The sequence below is a fragment of the Coenobita brevimanus genome, chromosome 55 (genome assembly GCF_032717465.1).
Source record: "Coenobita brevimanus isolate Jiangsu-jjx chromosome 55, ASM3271746v2, whole genome shotgun sequence".
Lineage (NCBI taxonomy): Eukaryota > Metazoa > Arthropoda > Malacostraca > Decapoda > Coenobitidae > Coenobita > Coenobita brevimanus.
In genome coordinates this window covers 59,676,979-59,698,693 of record NC_137008.1, presented here as the reverse complement: position 1 = coordinate 59,698,693, position 21,715 = coordinate 59,676,979, and the positions used below count along the sequence as shown (strand labels likewise).

General features: G+C 44.5%; 1 protein-coding gene across 1 annotated transcript in view; it reads left to right on the top strand.

Moving 5' to 3' along the window:
- LOC145401341 (atrial natriuretic peptide-converting enzyme-like) overlaps window positions 1-21,715 on the top strand; it is a 175,734-nt gene that overhangs the window by 150,673 nt on the left and 3,346 nt on the right. The window contains exons 10-12 of the mRNA XM_080273666.1: window positions 6,917-7,074; window positions 7,970-8,153; window positions 10,573-10,705. Coding sequence (XP_080129792.1) covers window positions 6,917-7,074; window positions 7,970-8,153; window positions 10,573-10,705 — 475 coding nt within the window. The remainder of the gene's footprint in view (window positions 1-6,916; window positions 7,075-7,969; window positions 8,154-10,572; window positions 10,706-21,715) is intronic.

Here is a 21,715-nt window from a genome sequence, read left to right as displayed (position 1 = left end):
GTAGCCTTTCCGGCCCCCTGCCCCCTTACCTCTACCCTTCTCCTTAGCCTCTGCCCTCTCTTGCTTCCGCCTTTCCCTGCTGCCGCCCTCCCCTGCTTCTGTCTTCCCCTGCCTCTTGTTTCATTGCCCCCCGGTCCTGTCCTCCCGTGTCTTCGCCTGTCCTCCCTTGTTCCCAGCCCTTTGACTATTATTCTTTCCCTGCTTTCTGCCCCTTACCCTTCTCTACTTCTTGCTCTGCCTTTCCCTGCGTGGTAAATTGCTTTGACATTTGCCCTGCTGAACAACCACATCCCCTGCGTGCCATGCTTCCTATATCACCCTGCCTTCATTCCAGTCTTCTCTCACTTGCTGTGCCTCCCTGCCAACCCCCTCTCTGCCTACTCTTTGTCTCCTTGTATGTCTGCTGCCATCCTGCCTACAGTCTTATTACCTGCCTGTCCATTGTCTCTCAGTATCCCCTCTGCCTGTTTGCCTACCCTCTGCCTCCCTGCTTACCTTACAGTGTGTCTCCCTGTCTACCCTCTGTCTCCCTGCCTTTCCCCTGCAATCCTGCCAGGCCTCTCCTACTTGCCTGTCTCTTGCCTTCCTGTTTGTTCATTGTCTCTCTGCCTCCCTACCAGTTCTCTTCCTCCCTGTCTGCCCCCTGCCTTCTTGCCTGCCTCTTATGCCTTGGTGCCTCCTTACCCACTATCTCCTATCTCGACCTTCTTTCACTCTCCTGCCTCCGTTCATACTCCACTTCTCTGACTCATTGCCTCCTTTCCTCCCTGCCTCCTTTCTTCCCAGCCTCCTTTCCTCCCAGCCTTCTTTCCTCCGTGCCTCCTTTCCTCCGTGCCTCCTTTCCTCCCTGCCTCCTTTCTTACCTTCTTCTTTCCTCCCTGTCTCCATTCCTTTACTCTTATTCTGCTCCTTTTCTCCTTTCCTAACGCGCCTCTCCCATCACCACACTGGTTTCTCTCCTTCCCACTCCCCTATTCCTTTTGCTCCCCTATCATCCTTCTTATATTCCTCCCCTGCCATCCTCTCCCCGGTCCTACCATGCCTACCATCCTCCATTCCGACCCTACCTTTCATCCACTATTCCTACCATGCCTTCCTTCCTCTTGTTTCCTCTCTCCTTTCCCTTCTGTCTTGCTTCTTCTGTCTCCCTCCTCCCTCTGTTCCTTCCTCCTTCCCTTCCTGTTTCTCCCCTGCCTCCCCTTTTCCCCCACTCCCCGCCAGTCTCCCTCCTTGCCTTCCCTCTGCTCCTCTCCCCCTCTACATATTCCCTTCTCCATCTTCCCCTCTCTCCTTCTCTCCTTCCCACTCCCCCTCCCCCACCCCGCACGACCTAGGGATGGGGATAGGGGGTAGGGGGAGGGGGTCTAGGTGGATCACTTCCGGCCAGCGTCCCTCCCTCTCTTATCAAAATTGAATTTCTTCATCGCCTCTCTCTCTCTCTCTCTCTCTCTCTCTCTCTCTCTCTCTCTCTCTCTCTCTCTCTCTATCCTTCATCCCCTGCCATCACCATCATTTTCTTCCCCCCCCCCCCTCTTCAAGCCTGCTTGTCACTCATTTCCCTCTTTGTACCTCTCTCCTTCTCTGCCGGCGTTTCTTCCTCTCCCCCAGCCTCTCTTCTTCTATGCCGGCCTTTCCTTATCTTCAGCTTTGCTCTCCTTCTCCACCTGCTTCCTCTTCTCTCCCCTACCTCTTTCCCTCCTTCTTCCCTCCTTACCCCCCCTCCTCTACCTTTCTTCGCCGCCTCCCTGTCCCTCTCTCCTAATCTCCCTCTCCCTCCCCCGGCCTCCCTCTCCCTCCCTCTGCCTCCTTCTCCCTCCACCTGCCTCCTCCTCCCTGTTGTACCACTACCGTATCTCACTGTCACATCATAAAACAGCAGCAGAAAATGATACACAATAATTGCAGCCTTGGTCACACCTCACACCAACGTAATACCACTTCACACAAATTATACCATCACCACACCTCCATACAACGGTGTACGAATACCACCTTTAACCACTCCACAGCACCATCGCACAGCACTGTACCTCACTACACAACGATACCACCACCTCTCAACAGTACCGCATCACCACACTACCACGCGACCACACTACCATTGAGCCCTACCACACCTGCACACTACCACTGACACTATCACGCCACCACACCACCACACAACACAACAGAACACAACACAACATTATCACACCACACGCCATCACCACGCTGTCACACCGCGCAGCACTACCACACTACTTATACAGCACAGAACGCACCACCACACAGCGCCACCACATAACCCACCATACTCTGACACAACTCACAGTACCACACAAAACTCACACTACCATGCCACACTTAACACAGCGGTGTTTTGTTGGTGTTAAAATATTACTGTAGTTAACGTTACACACTTTCCGCATCAAAGTTCAGAATTTGACATTTGTTCTTTCTAACTACTAACGTTAAGCAGAAACCCTGTGCAGTAAAAGAATTAAAACTGCCTCTTCAAGTCTTTCACAGCGAGGGAGTAATGCTGGAGTTTATTTTATCCTGGTTAACTTCTGATGATTATATTCATCGCAGAGAAACCCTACACAGAGTTAGAAACTGCTTAGGTAATCTGTCACTGCTGTGGTGGAGCATAGATACTTTATTCCGCTGAAGTCGTGACGATTTTATTCACTACAGAAAAATCCGATGATATCAGAGAATTAACAAATGGGTGTACATACTGTACATTGGTTACTACATCGGAGATTAAAATTCCGAGATGAAAAACTGAAAGCAGAAGTAACTAAGAGAATTAGATAAAGCAGACTAATCTCGATCATTTAATACCTTCTCAACCATGACGAAGATTTTGCAGGTTTTTCTTGCTACCACCAAAATATATATACTGTATTTTTTTTTTTTCTTTTTTTTTTCAGATTAAGGTCTCTAACTAAGGAAAAACAAATTCCAGTAGCTAACCCCATCACAAAAGTGACGATATATATATAGATAGATAGATAGATAGATAGATAGATTTTACTATACATGGTACCACCAGTTTCATTCTGCAAAGAAGGACCTCGTGGACTGAAAGCAGTTAAAAAAATAAATTTATTCATGCTCATGATCACGATTTTTCTTTTATAATTTCGTCACTATCGGACGCTTTTATTCTGTTCAAAAAAACCCTCTCGTAGTGAAGGAATCATTGAAACTATATCCAGGGATTACACCCCTCGCTTCCTCTTCCCACACCCCTACTCCTTTCCTCAACACTCCCACTCCTTTCCTCATCACCCCCCACTCCCCCTTCCCACCATTCCCCTTCCTCTTTCTCACCATTCCCACTACCCTTTCCCACCACTCCCAGTCCCCTTCCCACACCACCCACTTCCCCTTCCCTCTCCCAACATCCCTCTCTTCCCTCCTCGTCTTTCCTCCCCTAGCTTTCACATCCCCTCTCACTCCTCATCCTCTCTTTACTCATCCGTCTACTCATCATCCTCCCACACCTCATCTCCCCACTCCTCATCTCCCCCACTCCATCTAACTGTTCCATTTCCTGCTCCTTACCCCACTGTCACCCCCACCCACTTCTCCCCCCATTCACCACATCCTTCCCACTGTTCAACTCCCCCCTCCCCTTCATTTCCTTACGTCCCTCCCACTCCCCACATTCCCATCTCCCCTTCCACACATCCCTCATCCCTCCTACATTTCCTTCTCCACCCCTGCATTTTTCTCTTCCCTTCCACATAGGCCTCTCCTTCCACATTCCCCCCCCTCTCTCTCTCTCTCTCTCTCTCTCTCTATATATATATATATATATATATATATATATATATATATATATATATTCCCCCTTTCTCCCTCTTTCTATTCCCCTTTCTCTTCCTGTTTCTTTTTCCCTCCCTCCCTTCTCTCTCCCTCTGTTCCCCTTCTTAATCCCCCTGCCTTCTGTCTATCTTTATATCCATTCGCTTCTCTCTCTCTCTCTCTCTCTCTCTCTCTCTCTCTCTCTCTCTCTCATCTTATACTCTTCCATTCCTTCTCGCTTTTCTCTTTGTAATCTTTCATAACTTTTTTTTATCATCTTATTATTCTGTTTTTTTCTCATACTCATATTTCTTTTTTCCCCTCTCACGTTTATTATTTATTTTTCTTCCTTTTTATATCATGCTAATACATTTCATAATTCCTAACTCCCATTGTCACCATCATCTTCATCGTCATCACCATCATCATCAATCATTTCTCTATACTTCTCTTCCTCTTCTTTTCTGTCCATCTCACTTTGTCTCCTCTACCACTTTCCTTTTTATTTCCATACCCTTCCGTCCCTTTCCCTTCTCTTGCACTTTTATTTTATTTTCTTTTTTCCTACGTTTCTTCTCTTTCTCTTCCACGTAACTCATCCTTCCCGCACCCACTTTTCTTTCCATACTTCCATCCTTACTCTCTTTTACTCGTTTAACTGCTTCTCAGGCCCTCACTTTCCCTCCTTCACCTCTTCCCATCCCTTCTCCCTTCCCTCCCCTCCCCTTCAAACTGCCTTACCTCTCTCTCCTTTATTCCCTTCCGCCTACTCCCTGTCCATTCTTTCCTTACTCAGCTCCCGTCTCAACCCTCCCCTCTTGTCCCCCCCTCCCCCCCTCTCTCTCTCTCTCTCACACACACACACACACACACACACACACACACACACACACACACACTTGACTCCTTCTTTCCCTGCACTCACCTCTCATTCCTTCTGTTTCGTACGTTTGTTCCCCTCTCTCCCTCCTCCATCTTTCCCATTACTTATTTCCTCCCAGCTTCCTTCTTTTTCACCTCATCTCTCCCCTCCCTTCCCTTCACTCCTCCCTCCCTGCCCCTTTCCTCTCTCGCTTCCCCTTCCCTTCTCCTCTCCCCCTCCCTTCCCCTCTTCTTTCCCTCTCCCTTCCCCTCTCCTCTCTCCCTCCCGTCCCTTTCCTACCCCCTTCTCCTCATCAGTGTGTCAACAAGATTATGACCTTTTCACGCGTCTCCTGCCGGCTCTAGGTTTATCCTCCATCCCCTTCCCTTCTCTTACTCTCTCACTTCCCACGTCCTCCCTCTCTCACACCCTCTCTCTAACACAGCCCTACCTTAACACTCTCCCTCACACAGTCACATCCTCACATCCTCTGTCTCACAAGCCTCTCCCCACATCCTAAACCTTACACCATCATGCTCTTACTCACACAGATCCTCTCACAAATCCTCTCACCAGCTCTCATATCCTTACTCTCACACCCTTGCCCTCATACTCCCTCGCTCTCACACCCTCTCACTCTTTCATAGTTTCCTGCATCCTCACTCTGACACCCCCCCACTATTTCACCGTCATTCTGATATCCCCATTCTAACACACCCTTATTCTTACCGTCACACTCACACCCATGACACCCATGCAGTTTCGCACCCTCATTCTCACACTCTCACTCCCACATCCTCATCGTCACATCCTCTCTCACTCACACTTTCACATCCTCCCCCACACCCTCATTTTCACATACTTCTCACACTCACTTTCACTTTCTTCACACCCTCGCCCTCACTAAACGTCTGTGGTCTTTCTTTTGTAATTCGTGGTCTTTTTGGTCTCATTTGTGGTCTTGTATCTTGTATTTATTATCTCTCTGCCTCCCCTGACCCCCTCCTCATTAGTGTGTCAACAAGATTATAGGCTTTTCACGCGTTTCCCGCCAGCTCTAGGTCTGGCTCCCCCCCCCCAATCTCTCCCCCCCCCTCTCTCTCTCTCTCTCTCTCTCTCTCTTCCTCTCAGATTTTCTTACGCCCTCATTATCTCACACCCTCTCTTAACCCCACATTCTCTCAGTTTCAAACCCTCACTCTCTTACACCCTCACTTCTCACACTCATACCTGCCATCACACCCTCAGTCTCTCACACTCACTCTGTAACACCCTCATTCTGCAACACCCTCACTCTCTTTTACTCACGCTCAAACACGCTTACTCTCTCCACCCTCACTCTAAAAGAATTTCACTCTCTCACACCTTCACTCACACTTCCTCTCTCAATGCCTTGATCTTTCACGCGTCTCTCTCCAGCCCGGGGTTTATCCTCCACCAAGACCGCTTCTCTCACCTCCCCCTCCTTGTTTCTGGTCCTTCTGACTTGTTGTTGGTCTTTGAGAGTGATTTGTGGTCTTTTCTTTTTCTGGTCTGTTTGTGGTGTTCTGAGGCTTATTTGTGTCTGGTTGGTTCTAGTTTTGGTATGCTCGACCTTTTTATATATTTATTTATTTATTTATTTTTTTTGGGTCCACTCCACTCCCCTCTTTTACTTTACGCTGCTGGTTTCTGGTCTCTCTGGTCGTATGTTTGGTCTTTGAGGTGATTTGATGTTCTACTTGCGACATTTTGCCTCATTATGATTTAGTACGATGTGGTAGTGTGAACTGTGACTGAGGTGTACGTAGTGCAGAATGCAACAGTGTGTGTGTGTGTGTGTGTGTGTGTGTGTGTGTGTGTGTGTGTGTGTGTGAGAGAGAGAGAGAGAGAGAGAGAGGTGTCGCAGTGTCTTCTACCCCACAGTGACGTTTCTAGCGCCCTGTACGAGTGATAGGATTGATGGCAAGTTTGAGGCATTGTTGTTTGTAACCAGCGACAGTGAACTAGTGAACTGTGAGGATTAAATGTAAAGACGGTGAAGATAGCAAAGTGTGATAAATGGATGGGCTGTGACGATGTGATGACGAGGTGTGACATCTTAAGGGAGTGGTGACGGAGATGATGAAATGTGATATTCTTATGAAAATGTAATGACGAGCTATATATATATATATATATATATATATATATATATATATATATATATATATATATATATATGTACACATAAGTAAGTCATACATACTAAGACGTGCTGATGAGATGTGTATCCCCCAGGGGCGTGGAGCTGGTTGAGGTGGTGACAGAGGACGTGTATGACCACGTGCCTGGGCTGGGCTACGTACAGATCACCGACGTGTATTCCACCAACATCACCTTCGAGCCTGTTAACTGCTCACGTCGCACCGTCGTATATATGGTGTGCTCAGAGCTAGGTAAGTGCTGGGAGATGTAGACATTATTTAATCAGGGGTTGAATGGAAGGAAGGATGCGTCGAAGAGTGGCAGTCAGAATGATCCTTTTTTGTGTTTTAGTAAGACACAATGGAATCTCCCTGTTATGTTGGTATGGTGTATTTAAGTACGTACAATAAAAATTCAGCTGGTCTTTGTGGAATCGTTGTAATGCAGAATCCAAGATGAATGAATGCGTAACCATTCCTGGTCATTCCCGTGACTCGGGATGAATTACAAGTAAGACCCACAGCCTACTAGATGTCACGTTGCCTGCGGCGGCTCAGTTTGAGATTTGCAATGTACAGTATAGTCTCTCTTCGTAACGCACTTAGGTGCAACATACTAAATGATGGCGAGGGTGGCAAGCAAGGCCCTGGTTGTGTGACAATTTTATTACCATATTCTCTCCTCTGTAATTCTTATTAAGAAATCCTTACTGGCAAACAGAACAGGATCTGGAGCCGAGATTGTGATCCAAGTTACATAATAGATTATGGGTGCTGGAGAGGGAACTCCTTCCGGTGGTGGCACCAGCATAACCGGCTGCACCAGTATAACCGGCTGGCTCTGCTGGCCGGTCCCTTAACTCCCTTCCTATCCCCCCGAGAAGTAGGTGGAGGTCTGAAGAAGACCTTCAGCCTGCAGCCCTCCAGGCTCATGTCCAGATGTGCCTGAGGTCACCTCAGCAACTAAGCTGTAACCAAAGAATACACCGCACGTAGCTGTACACTGTTTAAATGTATTTACCCCCTTACTGCAAGTAGGGTATTACCTTTACACTTTGTCCCCAGAGCATACCACGCTGTAACACCCTGAAACAGTCCTCTTTACCTTTCCTCCCCAGTGAACTAAAATGTTACCACCCTCTTCTAGCGTGTGGTGTGCGTCCTCTGTACTTGGCCCCCCGTAACCCGACAGTGGAGGGCGGTGTGGTGCGGACGGCCAGGGCTGGAGACTGGCCTTGGTCCGCGGCGCTGCTCAAGGACGGTGTACATGCCTGTGACGCCACTCTTATCCACCCATCATGGCTCCTCACGACGTCACTCTGCTTCCAAGGGTGAGAATACCACCTGGCTAAACATTTCTATATTTTAGTACACACACACACACACTTATAATGAAAGAGAGACAGAAATAACAATAGTTTACCTCTAATTTAGTGTATCTAGGTTCAAAGACTAGAAAACAATGCTTAAGTCACTCATTATGTTTTACAGATCACTAGTAGAATCATTTTGCTGACTCCTCATATCAAGAATTAAACTAATCCTTTCACCATTTTAGCTCTGAGAGAAAATATTAAGGCAATTCTCTCTCAACAGAAGGGCGACGATAAATTACACCATTATAATTGAAGATGAAGAAGAGTTAATAAGGTAACATGGTGATAAATCAGGGGTTAACTTAACTCAAGGACTAAGTTTATTCGCCCACTCAAGGATTGGCTTATCGCACAATGTTGCTGGTTAGCTTAACTCGTTCGTTTAAAATTTAACTCGCATGCAACTCAGGTATAACACTCGAAGCTTTGTGATTAACTACTGCATTGACGTCTCTCTCTCTCTCTCTCTCTCTCTCTCTCTCTCTCTCTCTCTCTCCAGACGTCAACTATGGAAAGATATTTCAAAAAGGAGGCTGTTTAGCTACACATAATGAAAGCTGTAGCTGGTATAGCCTTCATTAACCCTTTCAGAACAAGTAACGTTTATAAGCTGAAAAATGATCATCTAGAGATAGAAGAATTTAAATATAAAAAGATGATCTGAACTTTCTACTCAGGTTATCTTACGACAACAAAAAGTCTTGCCCATTGTAATCCATTGTTTACTAAGGAAGAACGAAATATAAAACTTGTCATCTTGGGTCAGCAGAAATGTAATACGTAAGTGATTGCTTCATGAGAAGTACTGTAACCCGATGCCGAATAGTGTAGAATCGTTTGGCTGTAGTATGAATAGTATAATTAGAAGTCATCGTAGTGAAGGGTTAAACGGATGTAATTTGTAACCCATTACTGCGAGAAGGATCCCTAAAGTTGAATACAGTCGTCGGGGAGTAGCAAGAGTAATACATAAGGCAGACGTCATCAAAGTGAAGAGGTTAACTGAGATTGTTTTTAACGCCTTCACTGTGGGAGGCCTTCCGTCATCTGAATAAAATCGTCTGGTACTAGCAAGAATGGGCTGATAGAAGTTATTGCATTAAAGAGGTGAACCTAAGTTATAGCTGACCAATGGATGACGAGTGATGTTGAGTTATCTTAACCTAACTAACTCCTAACCCCCTAATTATGAGACATCCTTTCTGGGTTAACAAAATCGTTTGTTGTAGAAAGAGTAAGCAGAAAAAGAAAAAACAAAAAAAATCACCGCGCTGAAGGGGTTAATACAGCATCATCAGTATATGTTTGGGGTTGCAGGGAGAGCAAAGTATGTTTCTTTCAATCTTGTAGTTCCGTATTTTATTCCAGCGAACACCAGACGATTTTATTCAGCGGGTATGGTAGTGCACAAGGGTAAAAATCCACGTGAAACTGAATGGTGACTTGGGTGGTGAATTTTCAGTAAATGTGGGAGTGCACCAGGGATCTGTCCTGAACCCTTTGCTGCTCATAAAGGTACCTGAGGCATTATAGAAAGACTTTTACGACTCCTTTCACTTGGGAGTTGCTCTGTGCTGATGACATGATGTTGACTGCAGAGAATGAAAAGCAAACAGTAGAGTTTTAGGAATTAGAGAGATGGCAAGCTCAAAGGAACTTGAGAGTGAATGTAAAAAGGAAAAAATCTAGTTGATAATCACCTGAGTGAATGATGGCATTGTGATCGCAGACGGTGATCCGCCCCTCTGTATTTCACCATCCTCCTTCTGGGGAACAGGCAGGGAGTAGACTAAAACGTGGTACCCGGTTATATCCATCCCACCGCGCGAAGAAGCCCCTCTCCTGCGCCAAGAAGTGTTAGACACCATTTAACTGTAGAGTCGTGAACCATAAAGCCGTTAAAAAAAATATTGCACATTAGATATTGGGAAAATAATCATAACGCTTGTAAATGTGTGAAATAATTACTAACAGTTATATTAACTGAACTGAAATAATATATGTTTATAGAATAATACTAAACTGATGTACTTTTGTGGATAAAAAGAAACTGATACTTATACTAGATGCGTTTGGTGTTATGAGCCTGTGTTTGATACTGATCCTCTTAGTATGTTTAATATAATGAACCAGATCAATGGATACAATCAACTCATATGCAGAGTGAATACATTGTAAAACTTCTGTGGAATATAATTGATTTTCTCTCAATCAGTTTATCAGTCAATCTGCGTATCTGGCCATCTGTCTATCTGTGTATTTATATATCACCTCCGTCTTTCTGTCTTTCGCCTCCATCCTTTTCCTTCAACCCTCCCTCCCCCCTCTTCGCTCTGTACCTCCCCCCATTCTAACCTGTCCATGCATCCTCCAGACAAGGACGGGCGCTGTGGGTGGCTCGGCTGGGGGGGATTCGCATCTCGTCTGAGGCACCGTGGGTCCAAGAGCGGCTGATCGTGGGTATGGTGAAGTCTCCGGTAGAGGGCAGCCAGATAGTGCTTATCAAGGTAAGGAGGTATTATTATTATTATTATTATTATTGTTGTTGTTGTTGTTGTTACCATTATTATTATTATTATTATTATTGTTGTTGTTGTTGTTACCATTATTATTATTATTATTATTATTATTATTATTGTTGTTGTTGTTGTTACCATTATTATTATTATTATTATTATTATTGTTATTTTTAATAGTATTGCTCCCTGCATGGGAGCAGGGGTCAAGATTATGATATTTTTGTTGTTGGTAAAGGTAATGGTTTTATTGTTTGATATTGTTTTATCTTATTCCACCTTTGGGAAAAGGGATGGGAATGATCCTTTTGTCTGTTCCTGTGTTTTTTTCTTTATTGGTATTATTATTTTGTTTATTGTTGGCACTTTGTTTCATTCATTTTGCTTCTTACTTTCATATTTTTGGTAAGTGCTAGTGTCCACCATCCACTAACTCCGTTTAGTGTTACCTTCAGGTGCGTCTACACTGAGTGACAAGTTATTTCATGTAACCCAAGAAACCATTATCTACGTTGGGTTGTCGTTGGGTAGTAACCATAACAGACATGTGGACGCCATATGGGTCAGTGTTTTAAGGAGCGTCAGCTAGACATATCCCTAACAGCTCTAAGTTCGAGAAAGAGTTGCGGTTTATTGCTCACATAATGCCCCTGAAGGAAAAGTGAGTGGTCCCCTTTGCCTTATATATCAGCGCTGAGTGGCCTGGTGTCGGACGCAATGGAAGATTAGATGATGGATGGCTGGAGGATCTGTATCTCTCTATTGCCAGACGCCTAAATCCCGTAAGGGGTGGCCATAGACAAATCGCCTCCATGTCGCCCTGCCCCCCCGCCATTTCACTGCCCTGCTCCCAAGTCTTAGATTTGCCCATTTTATCCAAGTTATAGCGCACCATTAAGTGTGTTATTTATAAATGCATCACGTCATTATTTAGTAGATGCTTTGTGTTTATTATTTTATTAGTTGCCTGCTTTGTTATTTATTTGTTATTTATTTATTTATTTTGTTATTTATTTTTCAGCATTCTCATTATACATTTTCCATTCAGACGCAGATATCTTCATTTTTTTGTGAGAAGACCACCTAATGTAATAAATTCTCTCTCTCTCTCTCTCTCTCTCTCTCTCTCTCTCTCTCTCGATTCTTTGTGTAAATCAGCAACCGACCTTCGAGTTCCAAGATGAGGTGGAGGTATTGGAGATCACGGAGAGAGAGAGAGAGAGAGAGAGAGAGAGAGAGAGAGAGAGAGGGGGAGAGAGAAAATGTGTGTGTGTGTGTGTGTTTGTCTGCCTGAGTTTATTTTCATATACATAGTCCCTCTCTCTCTCAAACACCCTCCTCACAGCCGCAATATCCATACAGCCTCCCCTCCCTACCCCTCACGATATCGTACAGTTTTCCTATCCTTAGCCCCTTCCCACTAACCTCCCCACCATCCCTTTCCTCTCTCACCTCCCCATCACCCCTTGTCTTCCCCTCCCCATCATGCCCTCTCTCCCCCACCTCCCCATCACACCTATCTCCCTCACCGTTCCTTCACGCCTACGGTACCTCCCCCATTACCCCCACCTCCCCATCACGCCCTCCCTCCCCCACCTCCCCATCACCCCCAACCTCCCCCACCTCCCTCTTTGGTCCTAATGAAGCTCAGACCACCAAGAAGGCCCTAGTTTAGCACGCCTCCACTCTGAATGGGGAATAACTTGACACGTAAACCAACTTTTCCCCTGCTGAGGTGGCGTGTGTGTGTGTGTGTGTGTGTGGAGGGGCCAAGCGGTGCAGGTGTGTAGAGAGGGGGGGGGGGGCGTTAGAGGTGCTTGTGCGAATATTTTATTATTTGAGAGTGGACATGTATGTATATTTTATTGTGTGTGTGTGTGTGTGTGTGTGTGTGTGTGTGTGTGTGTGTGTGTGTGTGTGTGTGTGTCAATGTTTATGTAACTATATATCCCTTCACAACGATTATATATTCCTGGTACATTCCTGCCATTGCCAAACTATTGTCTTCAAGTTAGGAGACACGCCTCGTAGTGATGGGGTTAAAAAGCAGTCCCCAATACCCTCATCACCACTGTTTTCATATCATTCATTAAGATTTGCTACAGGTTAGGAAAGACCAAACGTAGGGGTGAGGTTAGGCATTGTACCCCTTAACATCCTTAGTCCTACATCACCTTCTGTTTTAGCATGTGACAGAACCCTTCGTATTAAAAGGGTTAAGCCAGTCCAAAACAGATGACAACACACACACACACACACACACACACACACACACACACACACACACAGACCTCGGGTTTTCAGTCTCTCCATCGGAGAAAAATGAGAAAGAAAAATTGAGAGAGAGAGAGAGGGAGGGAGAAAATGCAAATGAAATAAGATGTTGTAGGTTGTTTGTTCAGCTTGGGTGGTGGTGTGAATAGGAGAAACTCTCTCTCTCTCTCTCTCTCTCTCTCTCTCTCTCTCTCTCTATCTCTCTCTCTCTCTCTCTCTCTCTCTCTCTCTCTCTCTCTCTCTCTCTCTCTCTCACCCATTTCCTCCACCTGTTTCCATTCCCGCCCCAATTTTCCAACTTTCGCCTACTCCCATCCCCCCACCTTTGTCATATTTTAACTCCTCTCCTCCCCCACCACACATACTTTCTCTTTCCCATCCATTCTCCCCTTTCCCACTCCCTTCTCCCCCATTCTCTCCTTCCAGCTTTGAACACCTTCCCCTTCCTACCAATCCCCGTACCCTCCCATTTCTTCCACCCCTCGCCCCCTCGTATTCCCCCTTATCTTCCTTTCTCCTCCTCCCAGCCCCCTCCTCTCCTACTTTCCTCTCATCCCCTCCTTCTTATTCTCTTCCTCAGGACTAGGATGATACAACCGGAGAACAACAGCGATAAATATTGTTGACTTAATGTTACTCTCCTGTTCAGTTGGATAGTATAGAATAGAATTTCCTTTCCCTCTTTCTTATGAAATTTCCATGACAGCTTTTCTATATTGCATGGTCGTCCTTCTCACAATTTCTTGCCGGCTTCTGCTGGAGGGTCTGATGGGTAAGGGAGAGCCTTCTTGCTTTTCTGTCCTTGTCTTTAGTTGATAAAATTGTTTTATTGGTTATAATTTTCCCTATACCAAACGGTCACGAAAGGACCAACAGGTCTGTTGCTGTTTGCTTTCCTTTGTACTCCTTTGAACATACAGTATGTACTCCATCCCCTTTCCATCTCCTTCCTATTCCCCTCCACCCACATGTTCCTACTCTTCTTTCTGTTTCTTTGTTGAAACCCTTGTACTTCTTCCATTCACCTCCCCCTCCCATTCTCTCCTCCTTCTGTCTTACCCCCTCACCATTCTCCCCGCCTTTCTCCCTGGGTGCCTCCTATTCTCCCCGTCGCTGTTTTATCCTGCTCAATTTTCTACCTTCCTCCTGGGTCCCCCTTCTCCCTCCCGTCATCCTATTCCCCTTTTCCATCCCCTTCCCCTTCACCCAACCCCTAACTCCTACTTCCACTCGCCTTTCCAGTTCCTCTGTTCCAACTCCACCTCGCCTCTCCCAGCCCTCCCCCCCCCCCTTTTACTCTCTTCTCCCTTCCTGCCTACCTTCCCCTTTCCCCCACTATTATCCCCCAACCCTCTTCCACTTCCCATTCACCACCACCACTTCCTTCCCCATTCCACTTTTTACTCCTGCCTTCTTTTCTTCTCCCCGCTACCCTGCCCTCTCTTTCCTTTCCACTCTCTTTCCCTTCCTTTTTCTCCTCTGTTCCCTCTCCCCTCATTCCCCGTCCCCCCTTTTCCCTCTTTCCTCTCCAAACTTCTTCCCTCCTCCTGTGCACACATTCCCCTGCCCCTTCCCCTTGATATCCCCTTCTCCCCTCCTGTCCACCTTCTCCCCCTGTTCCCATTCTCCCCTCGTTCCCATGTTCCTCCTCCTATCCCCCTCCCCCTCCTACCCCCAGTCAACACGACGGAGGGTGATAGCAGTGTTTACCTTTATTCCGGAGGGGGTGAGGGGAGGGGGTGTAGGCGTTTAGGGTGCTGAGCGGGGAATGGTGGTGGTGGTGGTGTCTGGCGCGGTCATTATCCCTCTCTCTCTCTCTCTCTCTCTCTCTCTCTCTCAGGATACTGCCTTCAGACATATTCCACAAATGATAAAGAAAAATAACCCACAGTGTTATTAGGTCTGTTTACCTTTTTTAATTTGTAATCTCCATTAAATGGCTGTGAGAGTCTTTCATAAACCTCTTTAATACGATGACAGGTTCCTTGCATTTTATTCCTGCTGATTCTGGACAACTTTAAGATAGAAAAGCCTTATAGAATGGACGGTATTTATAATGTTATATGATGTCTTCCTTTTCAAGTTGGCAAAAATCTTCCAAACTGAGTAATAGCCCTTAGAGATGGAGTGTATTATAAAAAAAAAAAAAATAAGACGTTCACTTTTGCAGAAGGGATGCATTTTCACCTGTCATTCTAATTGTTTTAAATCTCACTTTAATTTCTGGCGTTTCTGTCTTCCATAAAACTTAACTTTTTTCTGGTCACCATTTTGACTTTTTTTTTTAGTGTTTCATCTTTTATTCTGTTAAAGTATTCAGCAATATTTTTACAGTATTGTTATTTTACTTTTCCTGTCGTACCCTCTTACATTTCACTAACTGTTTTTTGTATAATTTCTCGGATTTACGCTCGTCCTAATTATTTTTAATCCTTACTTTATACTGTTTACTGCGTACTCTGTTTTACTGTTTTAAATTTTACCGTTTACTTCATTATATTTTACTTCTCTTTTACATTTGACGTTATTCGGTTTTAATATATTAGTGGTCTGCTTTTTTTTCACATGTTTTACTCCTTACTCTTTTACGTTCTCCTAGTTTTACAATTGCACTCTTTTTTTTTTCTTACTCATTTACGTTTTTCTCGTGTTTAGCTCATATGTGTTTTACCCGATTTTACTCTTTGCCTTATTTAATCTGTATTATTGCATTGGACTGCTGATTAACACTGCTTTATTACGTTTTACTGTTTTATTCTGTTTTGTTATTTTACTGTATATCCGCTTTTTCTCGTATGATTATAGAGTATATTTTAACCCCACTCTGTTCTGCTCTAGACGTTTCTGTTTGTTTTTCATTAATTCAGTTTCTTGGTCTTCAGTTGTTTTACATTTTATAATTTTACTGTATAACTGTTTCATTTTTTATTTTATTTAAATTTCTGATCTATATATTTATCTTTCACTGTATTTTACTCTGGTTACAATTTATTCTGTTTTATGAATCTCTGCTTTTATTATGTAGTTCTATATGTAACTCTTATTTTACCCCTACATTTCGCTCTAATTAACACTTTCTTTTGGGCCGTTTTACATGTTACTGTTATACTCTACCATACTTTTTTTTTTTTTACCGTGAATAATCTTTACATTTACCGTGTGCTGGTGAGGGACGCCTTCATGTGGTGGCACAAATATACACGTAGCCGGGTAGATCCGCCACCTAGTTATGTGAGCGTCCTTCAGATCCCTCCCTCATCCCGAAAGGAAGAGGTAGGCCTGCAGAAAAAAGATTACTTCAACCTGCAGTCCACTGGGTTCACGTTCGGATGAGTGTGGGACCACACGATCTGCTTATTCTAAACTGAATTAAATCGTTTAGAGATGGCAAGAATTTTATAAACTTCTTGGACTGATAGGGTTGACTGCTGTAGCTATGTGTTGTCATGTCATTCAGTTCTTACTACAGTTCCATTGTTACAGTTTCAATCTAATTCACGTTTCTTTTTCGTACTTGCATTTTCAGTTTCCGTTGTTACATTTCCATTGTTACCTTTGTCACATTATTCTTTTACTCTTGTCTCATTATTCTTTTAATCATCATCATCATCATCATCCGGACTTCCATTCCCACCGTAGGGCAGGGTGAGGAGCAGCAACGTCCAGACAGCTCAAGTTTGCCCAGTCCAATGGTGGAGACTATAGCCTACCGTATTTCCTCAGTTTCTTTCCTTCTTTTTTCCAGGTACTATATTTTTGATGATATTCCATCATTCCTTCACTGTTTCAGTTCAAACCATGTGCAGTTGTTTCATGAGCAAATCACGCAGTACACCATTCTCTTTTTTGAGGGGAGGGGGAGAGGGAGGAGGCTTTTTAAGGTGTTATGAAGTCAGAGGTTAAACCATACAAACACTTCTTCGTGAAATACATGAAATGTGGCTATACATATCCGTAGAATTTCGCTTTTTACACCTTTTTCTATCTCATATCTCCCCTGGGAATGTTGGCAGCCATTAATTTGTTCTCCCACCCTGTCTTTCCCTACTAATGTTTTCATTCTGTTGTTAAATTATCATTGTATTGCTAGATTTTGTCTCGGTAGTCTCAATTTAGCTATATTTTCACCAACTGATGTTTCCTTTAATTAACATCAGACCGTTTTACTCAGATTCAGAGAGAGAGAGACTTTCATCTTGTTTTCTCAGTTGTGGTCGCCTCTTGTAGTGAAGATTATTGGTGACTAAACCCATCGCTGCGAAAGTTTTACTCAGAGCTAAATAAGATATTCTGGCGGTAGCATGAAAACAGTAAAAAGATCATCGAATTGACAGAATTTAAAGTTAATTGTTTTTAATGTTTTATTAATTTCATTTTACTACTGTTTTTACATTTTACTTCACTTAATCTCTTGCCAGTAACACTATCACATACCCCTTCTGTCAAAAGATCTCATCCCTTAACAGTTCTGATTCAGTTGGGAGAGAGTTTTTTGAGCCTGGACATAGCACAAAAAAAAAAAAAGAAAAAAAAAAAAAACGCACCGGATTCATGGGGTTAAGTATACCTTCTGTCAAGTTCTTTCCACGCCTGGACACGCATGCGGTAACTCTTGGGCACCTGTGTCTTGCTGCCATCTGTAATCGTTTGGCGTTAGCTGAAACAGAACAGAAGGCTAGCATCGTCCCAATCATTAGCGTTACGGAAACAAGTTCTGCCTTTATCAGCTTCTCATTTACAGTCGGGAATAAAAATTAATCAAATATTTGACTTCTGCTGCTCACTTTCCTCCGCTGTTTTATATTCCTCATCTAGGAGAGGCTAATCAAAGATGGCTATTTGATATGAGTGCGTCATGGAGGATATTAACGGACATGTCTACGGAACAACAGACAGACTTTTGCATCTGATCATGCATCACCTGACGTGTTAGCATCACCACCACCAGCAGTTTCCGGCAACCCCCTGTCCACCACCTACTCCTGCACCGTCGACCATGCGGCTAATGTGGAGTCCGCATCCTGTCCGATTTATAAAGCGACAATAGCACTCCAATATGCGGCCACAGGGAAACGTAATAAAGAGGGCAGGTGGAGGTATGAAAGTGCGCGGCGTACGAGGCATCAGCGTGTGTCGTGTGTGTGGGGGGGAAACAGCCCAGTATCGCCCTCCCGCCCTCCCAACTAACGACCCTCCCCTCCCCACTTTACGGTGAAATGGTGCTGGCTCGGCAAATTAAGCCAGGGCGCCGTCCTCAGTTAATGACGCATAACCATTCAATATCGCGTTTGGGAACTTAAAAAACGATACGGGTGGGGCGGCCGGCGGGTGTGAGGCTGAGGCTGAGGCAGGGTTGCCGCCGCCTGCCTTCCTGGGTTGCCACGCCACCCCCAACCTCTGTAGCTTTCTTTTTCCAAATCGAGTGTTGCTAGGGTTCCATTCCTTACCTCTCCCCCTCAAATTAAAATTTTTGTCTTGTTCTTTCCCACATACTGAGCACTCATGTTAGCCTAAAAGAAGAAAAAAAAAGAACTTGATGCATTCGTCTTTCACAAGTGATACAAAATTTCCATAAAAAATTCTACCGGAAATGTTCATATATCAAGGGGACGCAGTCAGTGAAAAATGTAATTATTACAATTAATTTTTTCTCCATGGAGAAAACCTGAGATACAAAGGTCACAAGTAAAACGCTGGTACTCTCAAATAAGGCTACACGTTAACTCCAAGAATCTTACGAAATGCGGAAATGTTATAATAGTTGTTAGCCCAGCATATTCTGGGAGCCTGGTTATTTGCTCACTTAAACATCCTTAAAGAATAGTCTTGAGAATGGTTCAGTTTAGCTTTTGCTCTTCACAGACGGCGAATGAAAGTAACGTACGCATAGATAAAACAGCTTATCAGACCCTTCTGCTATCAGAATATTTTATTTATAATATCACCACGGTGACCGAGTGGTTAATACTGTATTACTGACTGCCGGCCGGGTTAGTGCTAGGGTTTGAATCCTAGTGCGGGCAACTGGCGCCACTCGACTCAGGTGTCCATATACCCATTGTGGGTTGGTAGGTAAAATGAGTACCTAGGGTAACACGTAGGGGAAATAACTGTGGTAACCTGAATGTTGCAGTGACCTTGTATCCCAGGATATTGAGTGAATAACCCGCCACAGGCTCAGATGTATTCCCTCCTCTGAAGTGGCATATTCTCCTGGAACATGGTGTACATTCCCCATGTAAAATGGTTTGTCCACATGTAGAATGGTATATCCTCATGCAGAGTGGTATCTTCCTGTAAAGACTACAATAATACTCTCCATGGTAGGTGATGTATCCCTTTATATTGGTATACCGTCATGCAAACTGTTACATCCCCATAAAGAGTGGCCATGTCTTCATGTAAGTGGTTATACTCGTATTCCCATATAGGCTAGAGTGGTATAACCCTATGTAAACTGGTATATCCCAGTGCAGAGTGCTGTATCCCCAAGTAGTGTGCATGGTCTTAATTTATCCTGCAGAGTGATATGTCCCCATTTTGGCAGGTATGGTCCCATAGGGAGCGGTAAACATCCCTATATAGCGCTGTATTTCTATCTGTCTATCTATTGCCAGACGCCTCAATCCCGTTCGGGGTGGCCACAAACAAATCGCCTCCACGTCGCTCTGTCCCCTGCCATTTCACTGTCCCGCTCCCAGCTAACACTCCCCTCTCTCGTATACCTCTCCACCCCATCCCTCCATCTCATCCTCGGCCTCCCCCTCCCTCTTCCCCCCTCCACCTCACTCACATACACTCTCTTCGTCAGTCTTTCACCCTCCATCCTCTCCACATGGCCAAACCACCTCAGTGTATTCCTCCTAACGCTTCCTATCACATCCACATCCACACCACAACGCTCCTTTATAACCTCATTTGTCAGCCTATCTCTCCATGTGACTCCACAGGCTCCTCTTAAATAACTCATTTCCACTGCTCTCACTCTTGACTTGTGTCCTTCCAGCAACGTCCAAGCTTCACTTCCATACTTTAGAGTTGGTATTACAATACTGTCCTGTAGTAACGTTTTCACTTCCATGCTCACTTCCCTGCTTCTTATCACTGCTTTTAAGGAACCAGCAACCTTTCTTCCCTGCTGTACCTTTTCAAGCACTTCACCATCCAAACCTCCATCCTTACTCATCACACTACCCAAGTACTTAAACGTACTTGCATTTTCCAATTCCTCACCATCCAACCTCGCTGTACATTCACTGACTTCACCTCTCTCAAAGACCATCACTTTACTCTTCCCTACATTCACCTTTAGATTCCGTTTCTTACACACTCTCCCAAACTCATCCACCAAGCCTTGCAGCTCTCCTTCGTCTTCACTCAACAACACAGTATCATCTGCAAACAACAGTACAGGGAGTTTCCAAACACTACCCTCTCTCACCAGGGCCACTCCAACATCCACTACCCTACCTTGTACCTCTTTTATTACCCCATCCATGTACAGATTGAACAACCATGGAGACATGACACATCCCTGTTTCAACCCACCCTTCAAAGAGAAAAATTCACTCAGTTCACCATCCACACGCACTGTAGCCTTAGCACTATCATACATACTCTTCACAGCATTCAACAACTTCCCATCTACTCCATATATTCTTAATACTTTCCACAGTCCTTGTCTTTCCACCCTGTCATATGCTTTCTCCAAATCCATGAAAGCCGCATACAACTTCTTTCCCTTCTCGAGAAACTTTTCCACTAAAGATCTGAGAATGAATATCTGATCTACACAGCCTCTTCCCTTCCTAGAGCCTCCCTGTTCTTCTCCAACTAATTCCTCTGTTCTTTCTCTAACTCTGTCAATAAGTATCCTAACATACACTTTTCCTATTATAGTAAGTGGACAGATGCCCTTATGATTACCACACACTTCTTTTTCCCCTTTTCCTTTGTACAAGGGAATTTCACCTTTGTTAAATGCTGTATCCCCTGTAAAAGGCCGGAGTTGGTCCTGTGACTAAAGAATGCGTTGTGTCCTGCAGTTGTTGGAGCCGGAGAGGGATGAGGAGGAGCTGAATGTGTTGCCAAAGAGTACACAGCGGGTAGATTGTGAAACCGGTTAAGTGTGTTGCCGGTAGAGAGCATTACTAGCCTAACTGAGAAATGAGTTGCGAGTAGAGTGCGTTACTGGTCTGGTTAACTAGTGTGTAGCATGTGAGTGCGTTATTAACCTAAACAACGCGCTGTGTCGCAAGTCGAGTGCGATGCTATTCATAGAATTTGTTGCGAGTAGATTGCGTTATTAATCCAAGTAATGAATGTTTTAGTAGAGTGCGTTACTATCCACACTGATTGTTTGTTCCTAGTCGAGTGCATTACTATCCATACGTGCAACTTTGTGACTAGTAGGATGCGTTTATAGCCTTAATACCCTATGTTTTCTTTGTGTTAATGTACGTTACCAGCCTGACTAATGACTAAGTTGATAAAGTGTGTTAGCAACTGCGTACAGCTAGCTTACCACAGAGGGCGGTAGCACTCCGTACGTAGGAATGGCGCAGGTGTAAAATGGCGTCCTGTATTATTGGGTATTGGAGCATTTGCGCGAAAACGGTCTCAGAGCCCAGTTCTAAACTTATAATCTAAAAGACCTTCGCTATTCAAGTGCAAAACTACTCGCAAAGTCTTGCTGACCTTCCTAGGAGTCGCAAAATCGAACCGCAA